This window comes from Monodon monoceros, unplaced genomic scaffold, assembly GCF_005190385.1.
Source record: "Monodon monoceros isolate NGI ecotype Baffin Bay Population unplaced genomic scaffold, NGI_Narwhal_1 Super_Scaffold_8, whole genome shotgun sequence".
NCBI lineage: Eukaryota > Metazoa > Chordata > Mammalia > Artiodactyla > Monodontidae > Monodon > Monodon monoceros.
In genome coordinates this window covers 71,490,558-71,511,190 of record NW_021703785.1, presented here as the reverse complement: position 1 = coordinate 71,511,190, position 20,633 = coordinate 71,490,558, and the positions used below count along the sequence as shown (strand labels likewise).

The 20,633-nt window shown below is 44.6% G+C and overlaps 1 protein-coding gene across 3 annotated transcripts in view; it reads left to right on the top strand.

Moving 5' to 3' along the window:
- The window catches only part of ATP8A2 (ATPase phospholipid transporting 8A2), a 477,972-nt gene that overhangs the window by 344,826 nt on the left and 112,513 nt on the right, over positions 1-20,633 (top strand). For 2 of the 3 annotated variants that reach the window (XM_029210474.1, XM_029210475.1), the window contains 3 exons: positions 3,096-3,157; positions 3,816-3,872; positions 5,468-5,575. In XM_029210474.1, coding sequence (XP_029066307.1) covers positions 3,096-3,157; positions 3,816-3,872; positions 5,468-5,575 — 227 coding nt within the window. Of the gene's footprint in view, positions 1-3,095; positions 3,158-3,815; positions 3,873-5,467; positions 5,580-20,633 lie in introns of all 3 variants that reach the window. The other variant, XM_029210476.1, reaches the window with a different exon arrangement.

Sequence of the window (20,633 nt, the reverse complement as noted above, 5' to 3'; positions counted from 1 at the left end):
GTGGGCTCAGTAGTTGTGGCTCGAAGGCTCAGTAGTTGTGGCGCACGGGCTTAATTGCTTAGCAGCATGTGGGATCTTCCTGGACCAGGGATCGAACCCGTGTCCCCTGCATTGGCAGGCAGATTCTTAACCACTGTGCCACCAGGGAAGTCCCTAGGCATAACCTTTTGAGGAACTGCCTGACAGTTTTACACAATGGCTGCAGCATTTTCCTTTCCCACCAGCAGTGTCTGAGGGTCCTAATTTCACCACATCCTCTGCCACCTCTTGTACTATCTATCTTTTGTATCATAGCCACCCTGGTGGGTGTGAAATGATATCTCGTGGTTTTTGGTTTTGAATTTCCTTGGTGTCTAATGACGTTGAGCATCCCTTCATGTACTTGGACATCGGTACCTCTTCTTTGGAAAAATTTCTGTGCAGAGCCTTTTCCCACTTTTAAATTGTGTTGTCTTTTTACCGTTGAGCTGTAAGAGTTGTTTTTGTATTCCGGATACAGGTTCCTGATCAGATAAATATTTGCAAATATTTTCTCCATTCCGGAGGTTTGTCTTTTCACTTTCAGGATGGTGTCCTTTGAAGCACAAAAGTTTCTAATTTTGATGAAGTCTAATTGATCTACTTGTTTCTTTTGTCACGGTGCTTTTGGCGCCAAAGCTAAGAAACCATTGCCAAATCTAAGGCCATAAAGATTTAATCCTATGTTTTATCCTAGAGCTTTTTGGTTTTAGTTCTATGGTCCATTTTATGTATACAATTCAGAGGCATTACATTCAGAATGTTTACAGCCATCACCAATAATCTATTCCAAAATCTTTTCATCAGCCTAAATTGAAACGCTGTACACTTGCTGCAGTAATGCCTCATTCCCCCCTCCTCCCCAATCCCTAGCCGGAACTGAATTTTTTTATTGTATTTTAATTAGTTTAAATGTAAACAGCAGCTCAAGGCTACCATATTGGACCCAACTCTGCATGCCACCAGTATCATCCTGCTGGATGGATTGCTACAATCATTTCCAAACTGGAATTGCATCTGTTATTATTCTGTTCTTGGTCATCCAGGATCTGTTCTCCCATAAAAGCTGGACTATTCCCTTAAGAACGTAACTCATACCATTTTACTCTCTGGTTTCCTGTCGTAGTTAACAGAGAAATTCAAGCTCCTCACTGTGACCTATGTTAATTGGCCCCTTCTTACTGTCTGGGCGCTCTCCCCAGAGTCTGCAGCCAGACTGGCCTTTGTGATGGTCTTTGAACTCATCATTGCTGTCTGTATTCAGACTGTTGGCCAGTCCTCTGCCTGGAACGCTCTAGCCCAGATGTTCACTTAACTCACCCCCTTGAACTATTGCGATCTGCTCAGATGTTACCTCCTCAAAGAGATTTTTGCGGGACTCCCTGTCTAAAGTAGCAGCCCCGTCCGTCTCTATTCCATACCTCTCTATTCCATACCTTCTACGTCTTTGTGTGTTTTTGTCTTGTCTCCCTCACTGTACTGGGAGCTCCACGGAGACAGGGATCTTGTCTCCCCACTTCCCACTTTAAAGTAGGCTTTAAATAAATATTTGTCCTGTAAATAAAAGACTAATGTTACCCCTTTCACAGCTATCATCTCTGTTAGAATCAAAGCAATGGTCTCCTGTCTAATCTCAAGTGTTCCTTTATTGAGGCTTTTCTTTAAAGGTGTCGTCTTTATTATTAAAGCAATCTTAGGGCCAGTTACTAAAATGCAAACCCTTACAGTTTTGAATCGCTGTTTGCCAATATATCAACTTGTGGCCTTCTCGAGCTTAACGTAGCCTCTTCTTTACTTTTCTGATCATTGTTTTCCTTCCTTCCTTTTTAATGAAGTCCTGCCTGAGTTTTGATTCTCCCTTCACCATGTCTCCCCTAGGCTTTGAGATTAATCCTTTTGAAGTCGGTGGCCACCCTAGGATAACTGTCACGGTCCCCAGGAGCAATCCCTGGGTTTAGGCCAGTACCTAACGCAGCCCGTGATGTCACTTTGTGGGTTCATCTGTCCTTATCCACAAATTTACTTATCTAGAATTAGCAGAAAGGGCCTGCCCTGTGGCTGGATGCAGGGTCCCACCACTACCAGATTTTCCCTGTGATGGTACTTGATCCTTACGGTGTTTGCGAAACTAAAAGGATCTTGATTCTTTAATAAGAATCAGATTCTTCAACAAACAGTTGGGTAAATTGGTGAGCCCAAATATGTGTGTACAACAGCTACTGGGTTGGAAATTTGAACAGAAAAATCCCTATACACTTGGCCTGTAGGCCACAGATGAGTATAAAAGAGAATAAAAGGGGATTGGCGGTGTCACCCAAAGAAACTATTTCTGATCTTAAAACAGGCTTTGACCCCTCAGGGTAGAAACCAGACTTTTCACAGCAGGCTAGCTGACCCAAACTAGACAATTCTCGTAGAGTTCTGCCTTAGTGATTGTTACGTACGCTGTAATAGTCATCCTTACGAAGAAAACATTGGAAAGCTATAAACTTAAAGCTTCAGAATCCTAGTTGTATTGTCTAGGCATCTCTCACTGGGTGGTTTGCATTCACCCGTTTATAGACTCCAGAAGTTCACGCAGAAGTTGACAGAGAACACAAGTAGTGAATATTCTTTTCAATTCTGAGTTCAGTAATCATGAACTCATTTTGTTTCGTGTAGCTATCTTTTGCTGTTGGCCTATAATTCCCATTTAGCGGAAATTAAAGACGACTAGTAAATGAACACATGGAAAAGGTCTAATACTGGCACCCACAAAGACAGATTAATATGTTTTTATACTGTTCCTTTTTCTAACTGACAAAAGGGAGATTTGAATCTGTATGAAAATGTAAATTTCCACACAGATCAAGGGTTTGGTTGTTCGGTTTGTTGGAAACCTGGTTTTGTTTGTTTGCTTCACTTGGCAAAAATATAAGGTGAAGAAATGCAGAGTTAGAAAAAGGAGGCATTAGAATCACAGACAATGCAATTTTCGAAATTCCCTCAATGTCTCTAAAGTTCTGTTTTTACATTCTGAATAAAATAGATTGCAGTGCTCTGCTCTGGAGGGTAATTGTAACCTCTTTGTTTTTCAGATACTGTGTTGGCCAATGGTCATGCCACAGACTATTTATTTGTTGGAAATATCGTTTATACGGTAAGTTTACCTGTTTATTGAATCTTTCTTAGATGGCACGTGTGGGTTTCACCTCTCCCTGTATATACAGCCTTTGTCATTATGACTTATTTCACATCTTTAAACTATATATTATAGATTCCTTATCTTGCCTGGCAAAAGGAATGAAGCTACTCTTTTCTATTTCCTACTCTGTCTCCGTATTTCTGTTCGCCATCGGTGTACAGGGAGCCAAGATTTGGCAACACGTAGAGCTCAGAGTGCTTGTGAAATGCTTACCTCATATTTGAGTGAAGATTATGCAGAGTTAAGATTTCTGGACAGGTGATCAGCAGATTCCCCATTCTTCAGATGACCGTTTCACGTGTACTTGTTGGGGGCGGGGAAGAAAAACAAAACCAACACCAAGGGAAGGTGATTTCCCCCAAATCTTCCAAGCTAAGAAAACGGCAAAGTAACTATTGCTTGTGAGAAGCCAATCACTAAAATGAGGGCTTTTCTTATAAGAACCTGCCTGTAATTTTCCTAAAACTGACCCCCAGAGAATTAGCTACCAAGATGGCACTTTCAAAGTCCAGACGCCACGGAGAAACTGCCTCTGGGGAGGATTTGGGATTTCTTCTGGGAAGTGAAAATAAGTGAGGATAACGCATTTCCCAAATTCCTCTTTCTTTCACAGTATGTTGTTGTTACTGTTTGCCTGAAAGCCGGTTTGGAGACTACAGCTTGGACAAAAGTAAGTTTTCTCTAGAATTATTTCTCTATCCACTATAGATATTTTTTATGGTGTAGTATCTTTTTAAGCCCCAGGAAAACAGTAAACAATATCTAGCTGCCTTATTTTAAATTTTGCATGTAAAAATTGTGGTTTGATCTTTATCAGGGCACATTTGCAAACCAGAGTTCCCTGATGATTCGTTTGCTGAGCACTTAATACAGTTCTAAGCTGTTAACAGTCAGCTCATTTCCAGTGTATATGTGCATTGTATTAAAAAAAACTCACACACAAAGAAAATACAGAAGGACAGAAAGAGGAATTTTTAATTTCCGTAATTTTACCACCAAGATATAGTTACTGTTAATATTTCCTGTATAACCTTCCAGACTTTGTTCTCTGTGTATATTTTTAATAAGACAACGTATTACAAAACGCAGAGTCTGGGCTTCCCTGGTGGCGCAGTGGTTAAGAATCCGCCTGCCAGTGCAGGGGACATAGGTTCGAGCCCTAGTCCGGGAGGATCCCACATGCTGCGGAGCAACTAAGCCCGTGCGCCACAACTACTGAGCCCGTGCGCCATAACTACTGAAGCCCACACGCCTAGAGCCTGTGCTCCACAACAAGAGAAGCCACCGCACCACAATGAAGAGTAGCCCCTGCTCGCCGCAACTAGAGAAAGCCTGCACGCAGGAACAAAGACCCAACACAGCCAAAAATAAATAAATTTAAAAAATATATATATATATATATATATATATATATATGTACTTCTACAAGGTCATAGTTCATGATTAAAGAGTATTGAGTTTTATCAATATCCCATCCCTTATTGAATCAGTCCCCAGTTTTGGACATTTTGGTTATTTCCAACTTTTGAGGATTATGGCCAATGTTTCACGTTCGTCTCTGCTGTTTAAATAGGCTTCTGATTCTGTGCTCATTAATTGGGAGTGGGGTGGGAGGTGAATGTGGAAGCAGAGAATTCGTTGAGAGACAGAGGCAATGAATCCAGGTGAGAGGGGCTAGTGGCTTAGCCTGGGACGTGAGGAGGTGGCGAGCAGTGGTCAGATTTTTTAAGCAGCTGGCAGAGGCTCATGCTGGATTAGATCATGGAGTGTGGCTGAAAAGATGTCAAGGATCGTCCTTGCAAGAGGACAGAGGAGAAGAAATTCGCAACTCAGTAGATGCTTTGAGTGTTATCGCTAAGGGATATATCCATTCCACATTTTTTAAAAGTTCTTTGGAAAATGAACAGTCAAAGTCTCAAAATGATAAATAAACCCATCTTGTTCGTTTTGTCTGTCCCACGCCCTCTTACCAGAGCAATGATACCTTATTTATTCCGCTCCAAAGTGGAGTGAACACTGGCGAGGGACAGAAAGGAGCCTGGTAGCACTGTAGGCTGGGTCTACAGGACGGTCAGCTGTGGTGGAAAAAGCACTTTCCTCTTCAGGATAGTTTGGGGCCACTAGTCACTTAAACTCTCAACCGGTGTCTAGTAGAAATCTTTCCATAAAGAAAGGTGGCGTGGACCCAGGGCTGCTGCCGTGGCTGGTGCAGGTGGCTACTGGCTCAGCAGAGAACCCTGCCTGAGTGTCTGTTTTCTCCTGTAGTTCAGTCACCTGGCCGTCTGGGGAAGCATGCTCATCTGGTTGGTGTTTTTTGGCATCTACTCAACCATCTGGCCCACCATTCCCATCGCTCCAGATATGAAAGGACAGGTCAGTGCTATTAACTGTGGGCTTTCCCTGTCTCAGGACAGGTTGGTGTTGCCAGCTTCCGTCAAAATGTATCAGGTGGGAAACAAACCAAATCAAAGCCCCTGGAAGAGGTTGTCCAGGCCACAGAAATAGCCTTGGAAATTTTAACTGTTACATAAACTGTCGACTTAATGACCTACCCGTGTCCCCATTTCCCCATTTCCTTAATGAACTGCGTGTTAATTACAGGTCTCATGTGTACAGTTCACTGGACTTGGAAAACAGGAGATGTTTGGGGTCATTCATAACCCCATGATTACGCCGATTGTAGTTTCGATGTTGGGTATTATTATACTTTGATCAGGTGAGAATTAGTCACCTGTGAAGGATAGATCTAACCACTCTACTAACCAGATCATTAATTAAGCAGAATATCTCACTGTTCATCTCTTAACTGGAGAGGCTGAGATTGAAGACCTTTACGCTAAAATCTAAAATCCTTTAGATTTTTTTTTTCGTCTTTTATATTATCTTTGTCTAGTGTTTGAGATGGAGCCATCTCCACTGACACCCTGAATCTTAGGATCCCACAGGATCGGGTCTGAAGAGGCCCTTGAAAGCCCTGGGTTCCAAATGCCCTCAGTTTACAAATGAAGCTGTAAATTTTGTTTTACTGGGAAATTTTTCAGGGTTTACAAAAGAATATGTGATGGGTAGTAAGGGACACAGAATGTTTATGAAGACATTGCATTTTCTTTTTTCTTTACATCTGAAGTCCTTTGGAGGTCTCTGCGCTGGTGGTCCCTGGCTGGGCGTGTCTCTTTTCACAGGGCAGGCAGTCGTGGGGCGAGGGCAGCATCCCGACTCTAGTGCATTCCCCGGGTTCCCAGGACCCCGAGTCTTCCAAATGGCCAGAAGCCTACTCACCAGGCCTGCCTGGTTCTCTCCCCGGATCCAGGCCCGGAGCGCACCCTTGGGCCCAAGGACAGCTTACTTTGTAGGGGGGTGATGTGTGCTGGGTCCACTGGAGGATTGCTCTGGGACACCCACCCACGTTTGCATGAGGACGCTTGTACCGTGAGTCAGAACCAACGTGGGAAGAGAAGGACTGTGGGTTGGGGGCTTCTGCTGGTTCCTGCCCCAGGACTACATATTTTAGGAGCAGGCCTGTGCATGGCACATCAGGCCACCATCTTTGCCTAACTTACTCTGCAGAAATGAGCCCAAACTCCGGGCCTTCCCAAGTCTAGATACATGCCCAGCAGCTGTTCCACGTGAGGTCATACTGGGTGGGCTGCTTGCCTTTTTTACTTGGTGAATCCACTGATGTACCCCAGGGTGTCTGGGACCTCCTCTGAGTGTGGGTGCTGAGCAGACAGATGTATCCTGTAGGGGTGGCTTGTGTGTCCCCAAATGCATCATTGCCTTCTCGAAGGCATGAGGACAAACACATAACACTTTTCAATTCCTTTCCAAATGCAAGCGATGGAGGAAATTACAGAGCACTGAATGAATCAAGAAGATTGTTTTGTAGCAAAACAAGCATTTCCCAGCAAAGATACTTGGTTCACTTGAATCAGTTCTGTTTTAAAGCAAGAAAGGTATCCACAGTCATGATCACTTGGTAAGGTTTGGTGCCTAGAATACCTGCTTCATGGTTTTTCCTTTTGGTTAAGGATGGATGTGGCCCGATGAATATTTCATTTGGGGGATTTTGTGGTGCAGGACAATGCAAGGCACCAACTGCTGTGGACAGTTTCCGAAATTAGAGAAGAGTGACAGCTGATAGGCTGGACTTAGCTGACAGGTGACTGGCGACAAAGCCCACTCCTTCGACAGCCCCCTCCCAGTGCCCTCCACGGAGGGATGCTCTAGTGACCCCTCTGTGTACGCCGGCACCAGGGACTCCAGTTCAGACATTAAGATGGTCACCAGCCCGTCAGGAGGTTGACTTTTGAAGTGTGGAGGGACCATCTACCATGTAGTCACTGACACGCCACGTTTTCAGTGTCCGGGTTGCATGCCCGTGTGGTTTGCAGGCTCAGCATAAATGGTGAAATTTCCATAGCTGGGGACTTCCCGAAAAAATCGAATGAGCTATTCCTACCATCCAAAAGCAAAGAAACTGTAATATTAAATCACATTTCACTTGGGTATAAAAAAATTTTTTTTAACATAAACCACGTCGTTTCAACGTTTTGGTTGGTTGGTCTGTTTCCATGAGGCAGACGATGTTGCTTTGAAATCAGCCATCGCTGGCTGAGACTGAGGTTTTCATTAGACATGGTAGGAGATATTACTGTAATTTTCACATTCCGGGGCGGCCGGGTGGGTAATCCGCTGTCTGTGTTGAAAGAGCTCTTTCTTTTCTCTCATCTTGCTCCAGGATGGAGCTCTCAGTGGAGACAGGGTATCAGAAAACAATGTCAAGGCCAACTTTAATGCTCCTTCACCCTGTGTCTGCCGCCATCATTCTCTGAAAAGTGGTAGGGAAGTCTTTTTTTAATTTTTTTTTTTTTAACACTTACGAAGAGTCACTTGGGTGGAGAGTGGCTAAACAAGCCTGAAATCTCAGACAGGCTTTCTGCTGTCTCCAGAGGGGTGATGTACTGTCATAAAGAAAGAGGGGCAGTCAGTGACAGGAGGCAGCTCCTTTGGGGGAAGTTGAAAATATGGCGGAGCCACGTACATCCCTTTCGTTCTGGGCTGGGGCTGTGGACTAAATGCTTGTGTTCCCCTCAACTTCATGTTGAAGGCCTGACCTCAGCCTCCAGCATGGAGGTAGGGCCTTTGGGAGGCATTAGTGATCTGATGAGAAGAGGCCCGAGAGCCAGTTCACTCGTTCTCTGCAGTGTGAAGATACAAGAATCTGAAAATATATGTACACGCGCATACATGTAACTGAATCACTTCGCTGTACACCTGAAACTAACACAGTATTGTAATTCAGCTATGCTTCAATTTTTAAAAAACGCTTGACAGAAACAGCAGGAAAAAAAAAAAAAAAGATGCAAGAAGTTACACGTCTGCAACCCAGAAGAAGGTCTTCACCAGAACCCAGGCAGGCTGGCACCCTGATCTCAGACATCCAGCCTCCAAACCTGGGGAGAAATAAATTTCTGCTGTCGATAAAGCCACCCACTTTGTGGTATTTTGTTTCAGCAGCCCAAGCTGACGAAGACGGTTGGTGAATGCTTAGGGGTGATGGTATTCTGGGAAAAGGCTGCTTTTTAAAAATTAGTGTTGTTATTATTATAAGAATGTTTCTAGTGACTTTTATAAACCATTTTCTTGTCGTTCATGAAGCAGTAGGGTTTTGGCAAAGGAACATGGTTCTTTTGAGCTGTAGAATTAAACTAGTGTCTGGTGGCAAACGGCATTTCTCACTTAGGAGCCGGAGATAGACCTCACACAAAATGTTCTGTCTCTTCGTAGCATCCTAAACTGTTGAAAAGAAACATCGTTTCTGCTGGGGTTTCCTAAACCAATTCGATTGACTATTTCTTTGTCTTGTCCACGATATGTGGAGTTTTTCTCATGAGGAAAAGGCAGGTTTTGCCCTGAGTGCAAAGGGAGGGAGGGCTGTAGTGTGGGGGGGGATTTTCCACTATCAAAGCACCTTCATCTTCCCTGAAGCACCTCACAGTGTGGTCCATGAAAGCCAACCAGTGAGTCAAGAAGTCCCAGTGGAAATTTCTGGAATCAAAAGAGTCCTTTGGGGCTTCCCTGGTGGCACAGTGGTTAAGAATCCACCTGCCAATGCAGGGGACACGGGTTTGAGCCCTGGTCCGGGAAGATCCCACACGCCACGGAGCAACTAAGCGCGTGCGCCACAACTACTGAGCCTGAGCGCTAGATCCCGTGAGCCACAACTACTGAGCCCGCGAGCCACAACTACTGAAGCCCGCATGCCTAGAGCCCGTGCTCCGCAACAAGAGAAGCCACCGCAGTGAGAAGCCCACGGGCAGCAACGAAGACCCAACACAGCCAAAAATAAAGACAAACAAATTAATTAATTAATTTAAAAAATAAAATTAAAGAGTCCTCTGTATCCTTCCTCTCCTGAGAACAGTCAGCATTTGTGGGATCTTAAGGGGGCACCCTGTTTTTCCATTTTCCTAGGCCCACAGTGAATTCACCTAAAGTGAATTAGAAACTTAGAAACTCCGGTTATGTCTGTCCTGGGTGATGCCACAGCCCTCAGCTGGGGAAAAATATGTGATGAGGTTTTTCCATGTGTTTTCCTTTCTGCCAGTATCGTAACCATGGGTTATGTAAGCTTCTCCATGATGGGTCCCCATAGCCAAGGCCTGTGGGTGGAAAACTATCAAAGTTCTTTAGCGCAGAGTTGCCTGCTGAAGTAGGGCTTTGAATTAGAGAGGTGAGGAAAACTTGATCTACACCTGGATCAGGAAATGGGCTTTTATTTTCTTCATGTATTTCTCAAGGCTTACTACTCTGGGGGTCTCTGAGGGTGTGCCTCTTATTTGACCTTTGTTTAAAAGTCAAGAGACTTGCCCCAACTAGCTTTGGAGCCTGTGGTAATCACTTAACCTGCTTTATTTCCTTATCAGCAAAGTCAGAATACTATTACCCGACCTAGTTACCTCAGAGGACTATGGTGGAGATATAATAGGAGTACCTGTGGGAATGAATAGTAAGACATGCCTGTTCTTCTTTATCTTGCAGTGATAAATTATTTTCTTGAGCCTTTATAAATAGGAATATTGTGGCTTAAACTCCCATTTCTTTTGGCTAAAGAATTTCAACATTTTATAGGTTCTTTTTTTTTTCTTTTTGATTTGTTGTTGTTGTTTGTTTTATTTATTTATTTATTTTTTTGCGGTACGCGGGCCTCTCACTGTTGTGGCCTCTCCCATTGTGGAGCACAGGCTCCGGACACGCAGGCTCAGCGGCCATGGCTCACGGGCCCAGCTGCTCCGCGGCATGTGGGATCCTCCCGGACCGGGGCACGAACCCACATCCCCTGCATCGGCAGGCGGACTCTCAACCACTGCGCCACCAGGGAAGCCCTGTTTGTTTTATTTTTAACATTTTACAGGTTCTTGATGTGAAGTTTCTTAGTAGGGTCCACTGACCACCTACATCTGAATCACCTGGGCTGCTTGTTAAAATGACAACCTCCTTCCCCACCAAAAAAAAAATATGTACTTGAAACACACATACACACACACACACACACACACACACACACACACACACACACACTCAGAATCCCTGCACCTGGAGCCCCAGCCTCTGAATTTTGATAAGTCTCCAGACTATTCTTCCACTTAAAAGTTAGAGAGCCCCTGCTCACAACACCTAAAATATGACCCCATGACAATGTTCAAGCCAGTGCTGGGGGTTCCAGGAGAAGACAGCATCTTTAAATGTCCACCAGGGCCCTGTTTCTCTGAGCAGTGGGTCTGTGAGGGCCGGCAGGTGGTGTGGTGTCAGCTGTAAGGCCCCGGTTTTCTAAATAGAGGATTATACCCGAGGACGTTACATCGTTCGCCACGGAAAAATACTCCTCACCAACTCCGATGCTTTTCTTTTAAAGTTCTTTTCATGGCTAGTAAAAGAGGGGGAAAACCTTTCACTTCAAAGCCTACAGACTGCTAACTCTGTCTGCAGTGCCACGCTCCAGGCTCCAGCCAGCTTCTGACATAGGGCAGCCTTTTTTTTTTTAATCCTAAATCCAGGACTGAGTTTACTTTTGAGTTTTATATACACACTTTGTATACATAGTGCAAATCCCTATGGACTGCAAGTGGGCAGGACGAGGGCTGGTTGTCACGGTGCCGCCCTTGGATCAAAGAGATTAATTAGTCATCTTCCCTACGTGCTGGCTTTCTCCTGGACTTTGCAGCTGAGCAAAATCTCAGGCCTGGGTATTTTCCATATAAATATAAAAAGAGCGTTTTTGTTTCCAGGTTGCACGTGCTCTAGGAAGTAAGCCGAGAAGCAGGGGTAAGGGCCATCTCTGCTCGGAACATTCCAGAACATCTGTTGGCCAGAGGCCAGCCGGAGGGCCAGGAGAGGACCTGTCCTCAGGTTAACTTTTGTGGCGTGGGACATGGTCATTTGTCCGCAGCACCCATCCTGCTTCCCCCTTTGGTGAGGGGCCCGGTTTGTATCCCATTCCAGCTCCTGTGCAAGCACCCAACTGCTCAGGGAGCCCTTTCCATCCCTAAGTGCAGCAGGGAGCTTGATCCCAACCCCATGCTGTCATGGGTGGTTCAAAACCCTGAAGGAGACGCGAGGAGACGTTCGCTGGGGGTTTCTGGCAAAGAAGCATGTTCGCTCCTGAAAGAAACCCATCGGAGACGTGACCTGTCATGCGCAGCTGGTAAAGTTGCCTGGGGTTGTCGTTCACCACAACGAGAGACGCTAGCTCCAGAATCCGACCGCCGCTATGAAAGAACTGACAGAAACAGCAAAAACAGGCAAAGTCTCTTACACAGTTGTCCAGATAGCAGATGCCGCCGGCCTCGAAGGCTACCCCCCGAGAGGGCCCTCCCAGGAGGGTCCTGTCAGGGCTGCCTAGCCTCAGTGAGAAGCAGGTGTCAGGAAACACTCTCCAGCCTCCTGTGGATGTCGGGATGTTTCTCTTATGTTCACCGGTATAAGGGCAACTAAGGAAATAGGTGATTTTTTTAAAAAACAGGCCTAAGGCTTTAATATCTCATGATATATTATACTCAAAGTTAGGTGCTTGTAGATTTATTTAAGGATTTGGTAACAAATTACTCGAGTGTTGCAATTATGAGTGTTTTAGATGATAACATCCCAGAAACACCTAATGTGAATGTCGTAAATTCATTGGAATTATCTTTAATACAGCAATATTGGATAGAGTTGGTCCTATTTTCCTCAAAGAACGTATTTCAGGAGCATGGGGCCCGGCTAGGGTGAGAAGCGGTCAGCCTGGTAAGGTAGGAAGTCCTACCACTGGAGACTTGCCTCTTGGTTTGAAATAACTTTCTTGTGTGCGGATCGTGGCCAGATTACTGGTTGAAGTCCAGTTTGCATTTTGGTTTTCAACTTGTGCACTGTGTGTGATAATAAGACTAACTTACAAAAAGGAACATGCTGTGTTTCTGGATGACATTATTATCTGAAAAAATAGCGATATGAACAAAATTAAGAAGGTAGGGACTTCCGGGTCTCTCCGTGTCTGTACCTCTTGTCACCCACATCCAGGGTCCCTGCATTCATACGCGTTTGCCCACATCCAGGGCCCCTGCGTTCATACGCGTTTGCCCACATCCAGGGCCCCTGCATTCATACGCGTTTGCCCACGTCCAGGGCCCCTACGTTCATATGTGTTTGCCCACATCCAGGGCCCCTGCATTCATACACGTTTGCCCACATCCAGGACCCCTGCGTTCATACGCGTTTGCCCACGTCCAGGGCCCCTACGTTGATATGCGTTTGCCCACATCCAGGGTCCCTGCATTCATATGCGTTTTGCCCCCTTGAAGCCTCCCCACACTAATCCCTAGAAAAAAATTACAACTGCAACAAAAAGTTCTTCATTGATAATGAAAGGAAAAATCAGAAACATTCATATGATCAGGGCTATCTAGTGGAGTTCTCAATATAAATATAGGCCTATAGATATTTGGGCTCTGAAAATCAGAAAATTCAGGTATCTGACAAGAGTTCCATCCGAAAATGGCTTTTGTAGTCGCTACATGTCATGCCAAGCTGTTTCTTTTTTTCTCTTCCTGATTACCAAACAAGGAAGAAAGTGTGTTCTATGAAATCCTTCGCCCCTCAGAGTGATTCCAGATTCTCCCTACAGGCAGGGATGGGACCGGCACCCGCTGGTTCCTGGTTGCTTCCTGCAGGTCCGCGGGATCAATCAGATCTGGGTGAACGTGGCCCGACTCAAACTTCTTTCCTATTCACTGCAAATCCTAACGGTGAAAGTGGGATTTGAACTAGATTAACCTAGTGCCTAAGAAATTTATCAAGTTAAGTCTGTTGTTCATAATAGCCATAATCGTGTTATTTCTGAACCTTAGTTTCGTCAGGTATAAGTAGTAGATAATATCTATCTTTGGAGTTAATAAGGACATGAAAGAAAATAAGGCATGTAAGTAATAGTAGGTGATGTCTATTGAGAAAGTACTATGTCCCAGACAAAATATATGTTCATATACATATGTTCTGTGAAATTACGTATATAATGAGTTAAGCATTAGCTCATCTGACAATCGACTCTACAACTGTATGAGCAAACGAGGGCTTCGAAAGAAAGAACCAGTACCTCGGTCAGGCTGGGGAGAGGAGTATCTGGGACTTCCCAAGTCCCCTAGACCTCAGGGTACGAACCCGCACACCTTGTCATGATGGCCAGCACCTAGGGTGATGGTTGGTGCAAACCAGGGGTCAAATAGATGTCAGTCACTCCTTCTTAAAATTTTCCTTTTATTAAATTGTATCTGAAGTGACTTGCCCTGCAGTGTAATAGAATTTTTCAAATATAAATGTAGAGTTCCTTTTTTTCAGTGCTTTACGGAAAGCCCTCATTTTCTTAGCTCTGCCTCCGACCCTCTGCACCGTTCTCTCCATTTTGGCGGTTTGTTTTATCTTGGCCTCTCGTTTCAAGGATGCTGTGCGCTAATTCGAGGCCAAGCCGGCTTTGATTGTGAGTTATTTTTCTCTGGGGTTAAAGGTCTTGTGGTGGTGTTGGTGTTTGCCATTCATTCTGATGTTAATTTTTAAAATATCTGTCAGCAAATTGAAGTACACGTTACGCGCTGATTTTGTTTGTTTGGAATATTTATACGCCGTGCTCGCAGAGTATGTTTGATGTGGTTTTGAACTTTTCCTTTCTCCAAACATGTGGAATTGTGCATGGGGGGCCTGGGGTTGAGGTTCTCTGCAGGGCTTTACTTCTCAGACATCTGCGGAGGGAGATGCCTCGTCTGGTGACCAGAGCTGTAGTTCTCCCCACCTCACACTCCGCCAAAAACATGCGTGTTCTTTAGGTTTGTTCTATGTAAGAGAGAGAGAGGTGCCTGATAAAGGCCACTAGATAAAGGATTCGTGCAGGAAACGATAACAGGGTAGGTTAGACTAAGAGGGGAGAAAATAGAATCATACCACGCTAGGAAGCGTGTGCCCAGGTTTCCCCATTTCGTGTAAATGAGCATGCAAAGCTCTTGTCGACAGCATCCGGAGCATCAGAGTAGTGGAAGGACTTAAAGGAAGTGAGAGCTTCAGGTATTGTCATTGCTTTGGCACTGCAAGGTATCACATGTTCAGTGAGGAAATCGTATGCTTTTTGAACCGGATCAAGCAGCTGTCGTAAGTGTTTGGCATTGCTTTGGCTAAAGGCAGGAAAAGAGAAATCTAGGTTACCTGTGTCTGCAACTATAGTGCACTTCCGTTCACAAGTTTGTTTTTTATTTTTTTTTTGGCCACACCATGAGGCTTGCAGGATCTTAGTTCCCCGACCAGGGATCGAACCCTGGGCCCCTAGCAGTGAAAGCGCCGAGTCTTAACCACTGGACCACCAGCGAATTCATTCACAGATTTTTAAAATTATTGCAACCTATTTTTTAAAAAAATTTTAAGACTTTTTATTATGGAAAATTTTAGATGGGCACAAAAGTAAACACAAATCATTAGTGCAGGACAACGCGTCTCTTATAAGGAGATGGCCATTGATTTCAGAGTCTTACTTGATAGAAACGCAGGTCCGTCCTTCATCCGGCACCCCGTTCTCCTTTGTCTCCAACCTTGTTCTTTTCTAAAAATCTAATATACAGGGCTTCCCTGGGGGCGCAGTGGTTGAGAGTCCGCCTGCCGATGCAGGGGACGCGGGTTCGTGCCCCGGTCCGGGAGGATCCCACATGCCACGGAGCGGCTGGGCCCGTGAGCCATGGCCGCTGAGCTTGCGCATCCGGAGCCTGTGCTCTGCAGCGGGAGAGGCCGCGGCGGTGAGAGGCCCGTGTACCGCAAAAAAAAAAACAATCGAATATACATTTTATTTATTTATTTTTCCTAATTTATCCCTACCCCCCTTTGGTAACCATAAGTTTGTTTTCTATGTCTGTGAATCTATCTCTGTTTCGTAAATAAGTTCATTTGTATCCTTTTTTAGATTCCATATATAAGCGATATCATATGGTATTTGTCTTTCTCTGTCTGACTTACTTCACTTAGTATAATAATCTCTAGGTCCATCCATGTTGCTGCAAATGGCATTGTTTTGTTCTTTTTTATGGCTGAGTAATATTCCATTGTGTATATGTACCACATCTTCTTTACCTGTTCATCCGTCAGTGGATATTTAGGTTGCTTCCATGTCCTGGCTTTTGTGAATAGTGCTGCTATGAACATGGGGTGCATGTATTTTTACAAATCATGGCTTTCTCTGGATATATGCCTAGGAGTGGGATTGCCGTAGCTCTATTTTTGTTTCTTAAGGAGCCTCCGTACTGTTTTCCATAGTGGCTGCACCAATTTACATTTCCACCAACAGTGTAGGAGGGTTCCCCGGTTTTGATAAAGGATAGAAACAGAAAGAAGGGCATATTTAGATGTGCAGGTCCTTCCCAGGGTGCTGTGAAGGCAACCCCACCCACTCAGCCCAGCAGCAGCAACATGGGTGCAGCGGTATCTCCTTGTCTATCACCTGCCCTACATCCAATTCCCCCTTTTCTGGTCACAGCCCCCCCCCAGTCCCGTCCCCTTTTTCAGAACGTGCATTCAAACAGTGCTGGTTCTACCTCTGCTCTACCTCTGGGTCTGGACTGGACACCCAGGACTAGTCAACTACCAGCTTCATCTCGTGGACCATGGCCATTGATTCAGGGACAGCATGATGACCCACCAAGGCCACTTAGAGACAATTCAAGGATTTTTTTAATAGAAACTAATAGGGGAAGGGGAAAGCTCTCTTGCTGCTGGGTTTGTTATATATCGGGGATGTCATCAGCCTGGAGCTGCAAGGGGCCACCGCCAAGAGAGTGCCTGGCTGGGGATGAATCGAGCACAGAGGAAAGCTGAACTGAGAGATGCTGGCATTGACTATGTGCCTGGATCCAGCTCTGCCTGAAGCTGGAGCTGTCTCTGAACTTTCAGATACACTAAATCAATATACTCCCATTTTTGCAGAAGACAATTCAAGTTGGATTTCTGTTACTTCTGTAAAGAGTCCTAATGAATGAAGAAATCATTAAGTTACAGATACAAAAGGTAGAATCAGCTGGGTCAAGTTAAGGCAGTGAGAGCTCTCCTATCTCTGCTGGAAAATTCGTTATGTTGCAGAAAAGCAGCTGGTGAACTTTCCCTACTGTGCCTCTTCCAAGTCGGAAAGTCAGGCTACCAAGGGGGCTTTACCTCCTTTTGTGGCCTTCCTATGCCCCTCCCCTGCCGGCCCCCACCCCCGCCCCAGGAAAAAGAAGGCATGCTTGGGTAGAACTGATTGTTCAAAACAGAGATGGAGGGAAATAGAAGTTTTTCTAAGAGGGCCCTCTTTGCAGCCAAGAATTCAACGTGGCTCAGAGTCACACGGTCCTGAGTAGCACTGTGCAGCAGACGTATAATGGGAGACACATCATAATTTTGAATTTTCCAGTGGCCGCATTAAAAAAAGGAAAATGAAACAGGTTAAGTTAGTTTTATTAATATAGTTAGCCCAACGTTTCCAAAATAGTATCACTTCAACGTATAATCCACGTTAAAAGAAATTACTGAGATAATTTACATCGTTGCACTATATCTTTGCAATCCAGTGTGTATATCGGATTTGCAGTGCATCCCAAGGCAGACCTGATCAATTTCAAGCGCTCAATAGCCACATCTGGACAGACAGTGGCTAATGTATTGGACAGCCCCGCTCTTCACCAGCAGATTCACTCTCCAAAGCTAAATTTAGTGCAGGCAAGATGAAGAGGTGGGAAACCCAGGCTCAGATAAGATTGGGGCTTGGGAGAAGCCTGGCCTCAGGACCTTCCCCTGCACCAGGGTGTGAGTGCCTGACTTTGATTTCCGTCACCTACAATGACAAGGGTCTCGGCTCTTACACAAGGCTTTCCCCTAAAGAATAAAATCTGGGCACCCCTGAGCTGTTCATCTCTGCTTATTAATTGCTTTAAGCAGAGTTTATAAAGCAAGATTTACGAAGCGTGGGTCTGACTTCAGGTAGTTTTTCCAAAGTATTGGCTAATTCCCCAGCCACATCCTCCTGAATGTGGGAGGGAAGAGGTCAGGACATGGGCCTTTGGTTTCTTTTCCGACCTGCTGCAACCAGCTGAGCAGTTGTAACATGTGCCACCAAAAATAAACTAGGTCTGTGTCGAACAGGTAGTTAATTTGTTCAACAAGTGGCAATTTCTAAGTAGGATTTCTTAATTCCTAAGATTGTGCGAACCCTTCATCCTTTTTCTCCTTCTGGAGTTTCAGGCCCCTTCCCCCATCATTATGCTGAATCCGCACCCTGTCATTCTCCTACCTGTGTCTCCTTCCATCCAGTTCTAGTCCTGCCCAGTTAGTTTGGTGCTATGGCGTTTCTTGCCTGGACTATTGCAGTAGCCTCGTGACTAGTTTCTTAGCGTGCAGTCTGTCTGGACCCATCGTTCTACTGCAGCCAAAGTATTTCAAAACATAAGTCTGATGGAGTTGTTCCCCTGGCTTCTCGTTGCCCGCAGGGTAAAGGTCCAGGCCACTTGCCAAGCCCCTAGCCCTGTGCAGCCCTCAGCCTGCTCCTGCCCTACCTGCACTGGCCTTCCCTCACTTCCCGGCAGGCCTTGCTTGGGCTCCCACAGTGCGTTTGCACCTGCTCCCCTCACTTCCTGCATGCCCTGGTCTCCGCCTTCTATGCAGCTAGGGCTCGCCTGGATTCCAGACCTCAGGCGAGTCATTACTTCCTACAGGTACCTTTCCTTGTGTCCCTGACAAGGTGAAACCCTCGCAGTGCGTGTTCTTTTAACACAGTTTACCTCTCCTCCCTTGCATTTACCGCAATTAAAAATTTGTGTATGAGAATAATACCTTACACATATCAGGATGGCCACTATTTAAAAAACCTCAAAAAATAGCAAGTGTTGGCAAAAATGTGGAAAAACGGAACCCTTGTGCACGGTTGGTGGGCATGTAAAATGGTGCGGACGCTGCAGAAAAGAGTATGGAGGTTCCGCAAAAAATTAAACGCAGAAATACCATAGGATGGAGCAGTTCCACTTCTTATTCCCGAAAGAACTGAGAGCAGGATCTCAAAGAGACATTTGTACACCTTTGTTCATAGCTTCATGATTCACAGTAGCCAAGAGGTCGAAACAACAAATTGTCTGTCGACAGATGATCAGATAAACAAAACGTGATCCATGCAGGCAATGGAATGTTATGCGGGCTCTGAAAAGAACGAAACCTTGTCACACGCTACAGTATGGATGAATCTTGAGGACATTATGCTCAGTGAAAGAAGCCAGTCACTAAAAGACAAATGCCATGTGATTTCCCCTGTATGGTACCGAGAGTCGTCAAAATCACAGAAACAGAAAATAGAACGGTGGTCGGCAGGGGCTGGGGGGGAGGGGAAATGAGCCACTCGTGTTTAACGGATACAGAGTTTCAGTTTTGCAAGATGAACACATTTTAGAGATCTGTTGCACAGCAACGTAGAGATAGCTTACACTGAACTTAAGTGGTTAAGATGGTAAATTTTATGTTCTGGGTTTTTATCACAATCGTCAAAATTTTATATTTATGTGATTTCATAACTAATATCAGTTTCTTCCTCTAAATTGTAAGTTTATGAGGAAAGTAAATGCTCTTCAGTATATCCTCGGTACCTGCCTCTCCTCTTTTCTGGCACTCAGTAAATATTTAAATGAATGAATGAATAAAGTAAAATTAAACACCTCTCCTGTGGAATTGGAGAATGGATCTGGCTTGGTGTAACAGGTGCTTCATATCTGTTTGCTGAATTGTTAACAAAAGCAGATGCCAAATACTCAAACATTTGGGAATAGCCTAGCACAGGATGTGCACGTGGAAGTGATTGATTAATTCATGAATTTAGCATTTTCTGAACTGTGCTCAAAACACCAGTAGCACGAGCCATGCGTTTTTCCCACCCGAAGAAGGATTTTCAGTTAAAAAATATTTAAGAACGTTTCCAGTTAAAATCCTAGTTGAACTATTTTAGCTGCATGGGTGATATATGCGATATACTGTCCGTTGATGTTGGTATTTGTAAAGGGTTAATAATAAGGTTTAATTACTTAATGGAAGTGATTGTTTTGGAAGTGATATTATAGAAAAGACAAATATGAAATCGAGATGGATTTTTGAGTACCTAGTTTAAGGAAGTACTAAGCTAATCATTTTCCAACAGTTTTATTAAGGGAGATAAAACTGATGAAGTTAGTGGATCACAGATCGTTTTGGCAGAAACGTAAGTTCCCTGGACCAATACATCATTGGACAGCATTTTCATTATTATGTTGAAGGGGTTGGTATTTTTGGAGTAATAAGTACAAGCACACAGTTGGAGAGGAGGTTTTGGTCAAGAAAATGTCAAGCTTAGGTAAAGTTTCGTTAGCAGCTGGCCTGTGATAAATCTGAGATGATTTCATGGAAGAAACAGACCTTCTCTGGGGCTTTGTGCCTTACTCAATTAGATGGGGAAGCAGTCCAGGCTCGTGACATGAAGCAGGAGTGGATCTGACACCAAGAGCCTCGTTGGGACGTAGAATTTTAGTGTCAAGTAAAGTGATATTACAAGAAAAGAAAAAGTTTAAGATTTGAAATTTGTCCCCAATACAGCATCTTCATGAAAGACGAGAAAACCTGTAAGTAAAGTGATTCTGTGTCCAGTAAAACCGGAAGAAGCAGAGGTGGGAAAAAGAGAAGGATGGAGGGGAAAGTGATTGATACAGGAAGGACCTGAAAAGTGATGGAGAAGGCCAGGTGGGCAATGAAACTGGAAGGAGAGGGCTTTAAATTCTCACTGAAGGAAATTACAGGGCTGTTGAGAAATTTTCCGAGACACGGCATCAAGAAAGAATGAGGTTGACCATAAATAAAGGTCCTGTAATGTAATAAGTCAGAATTT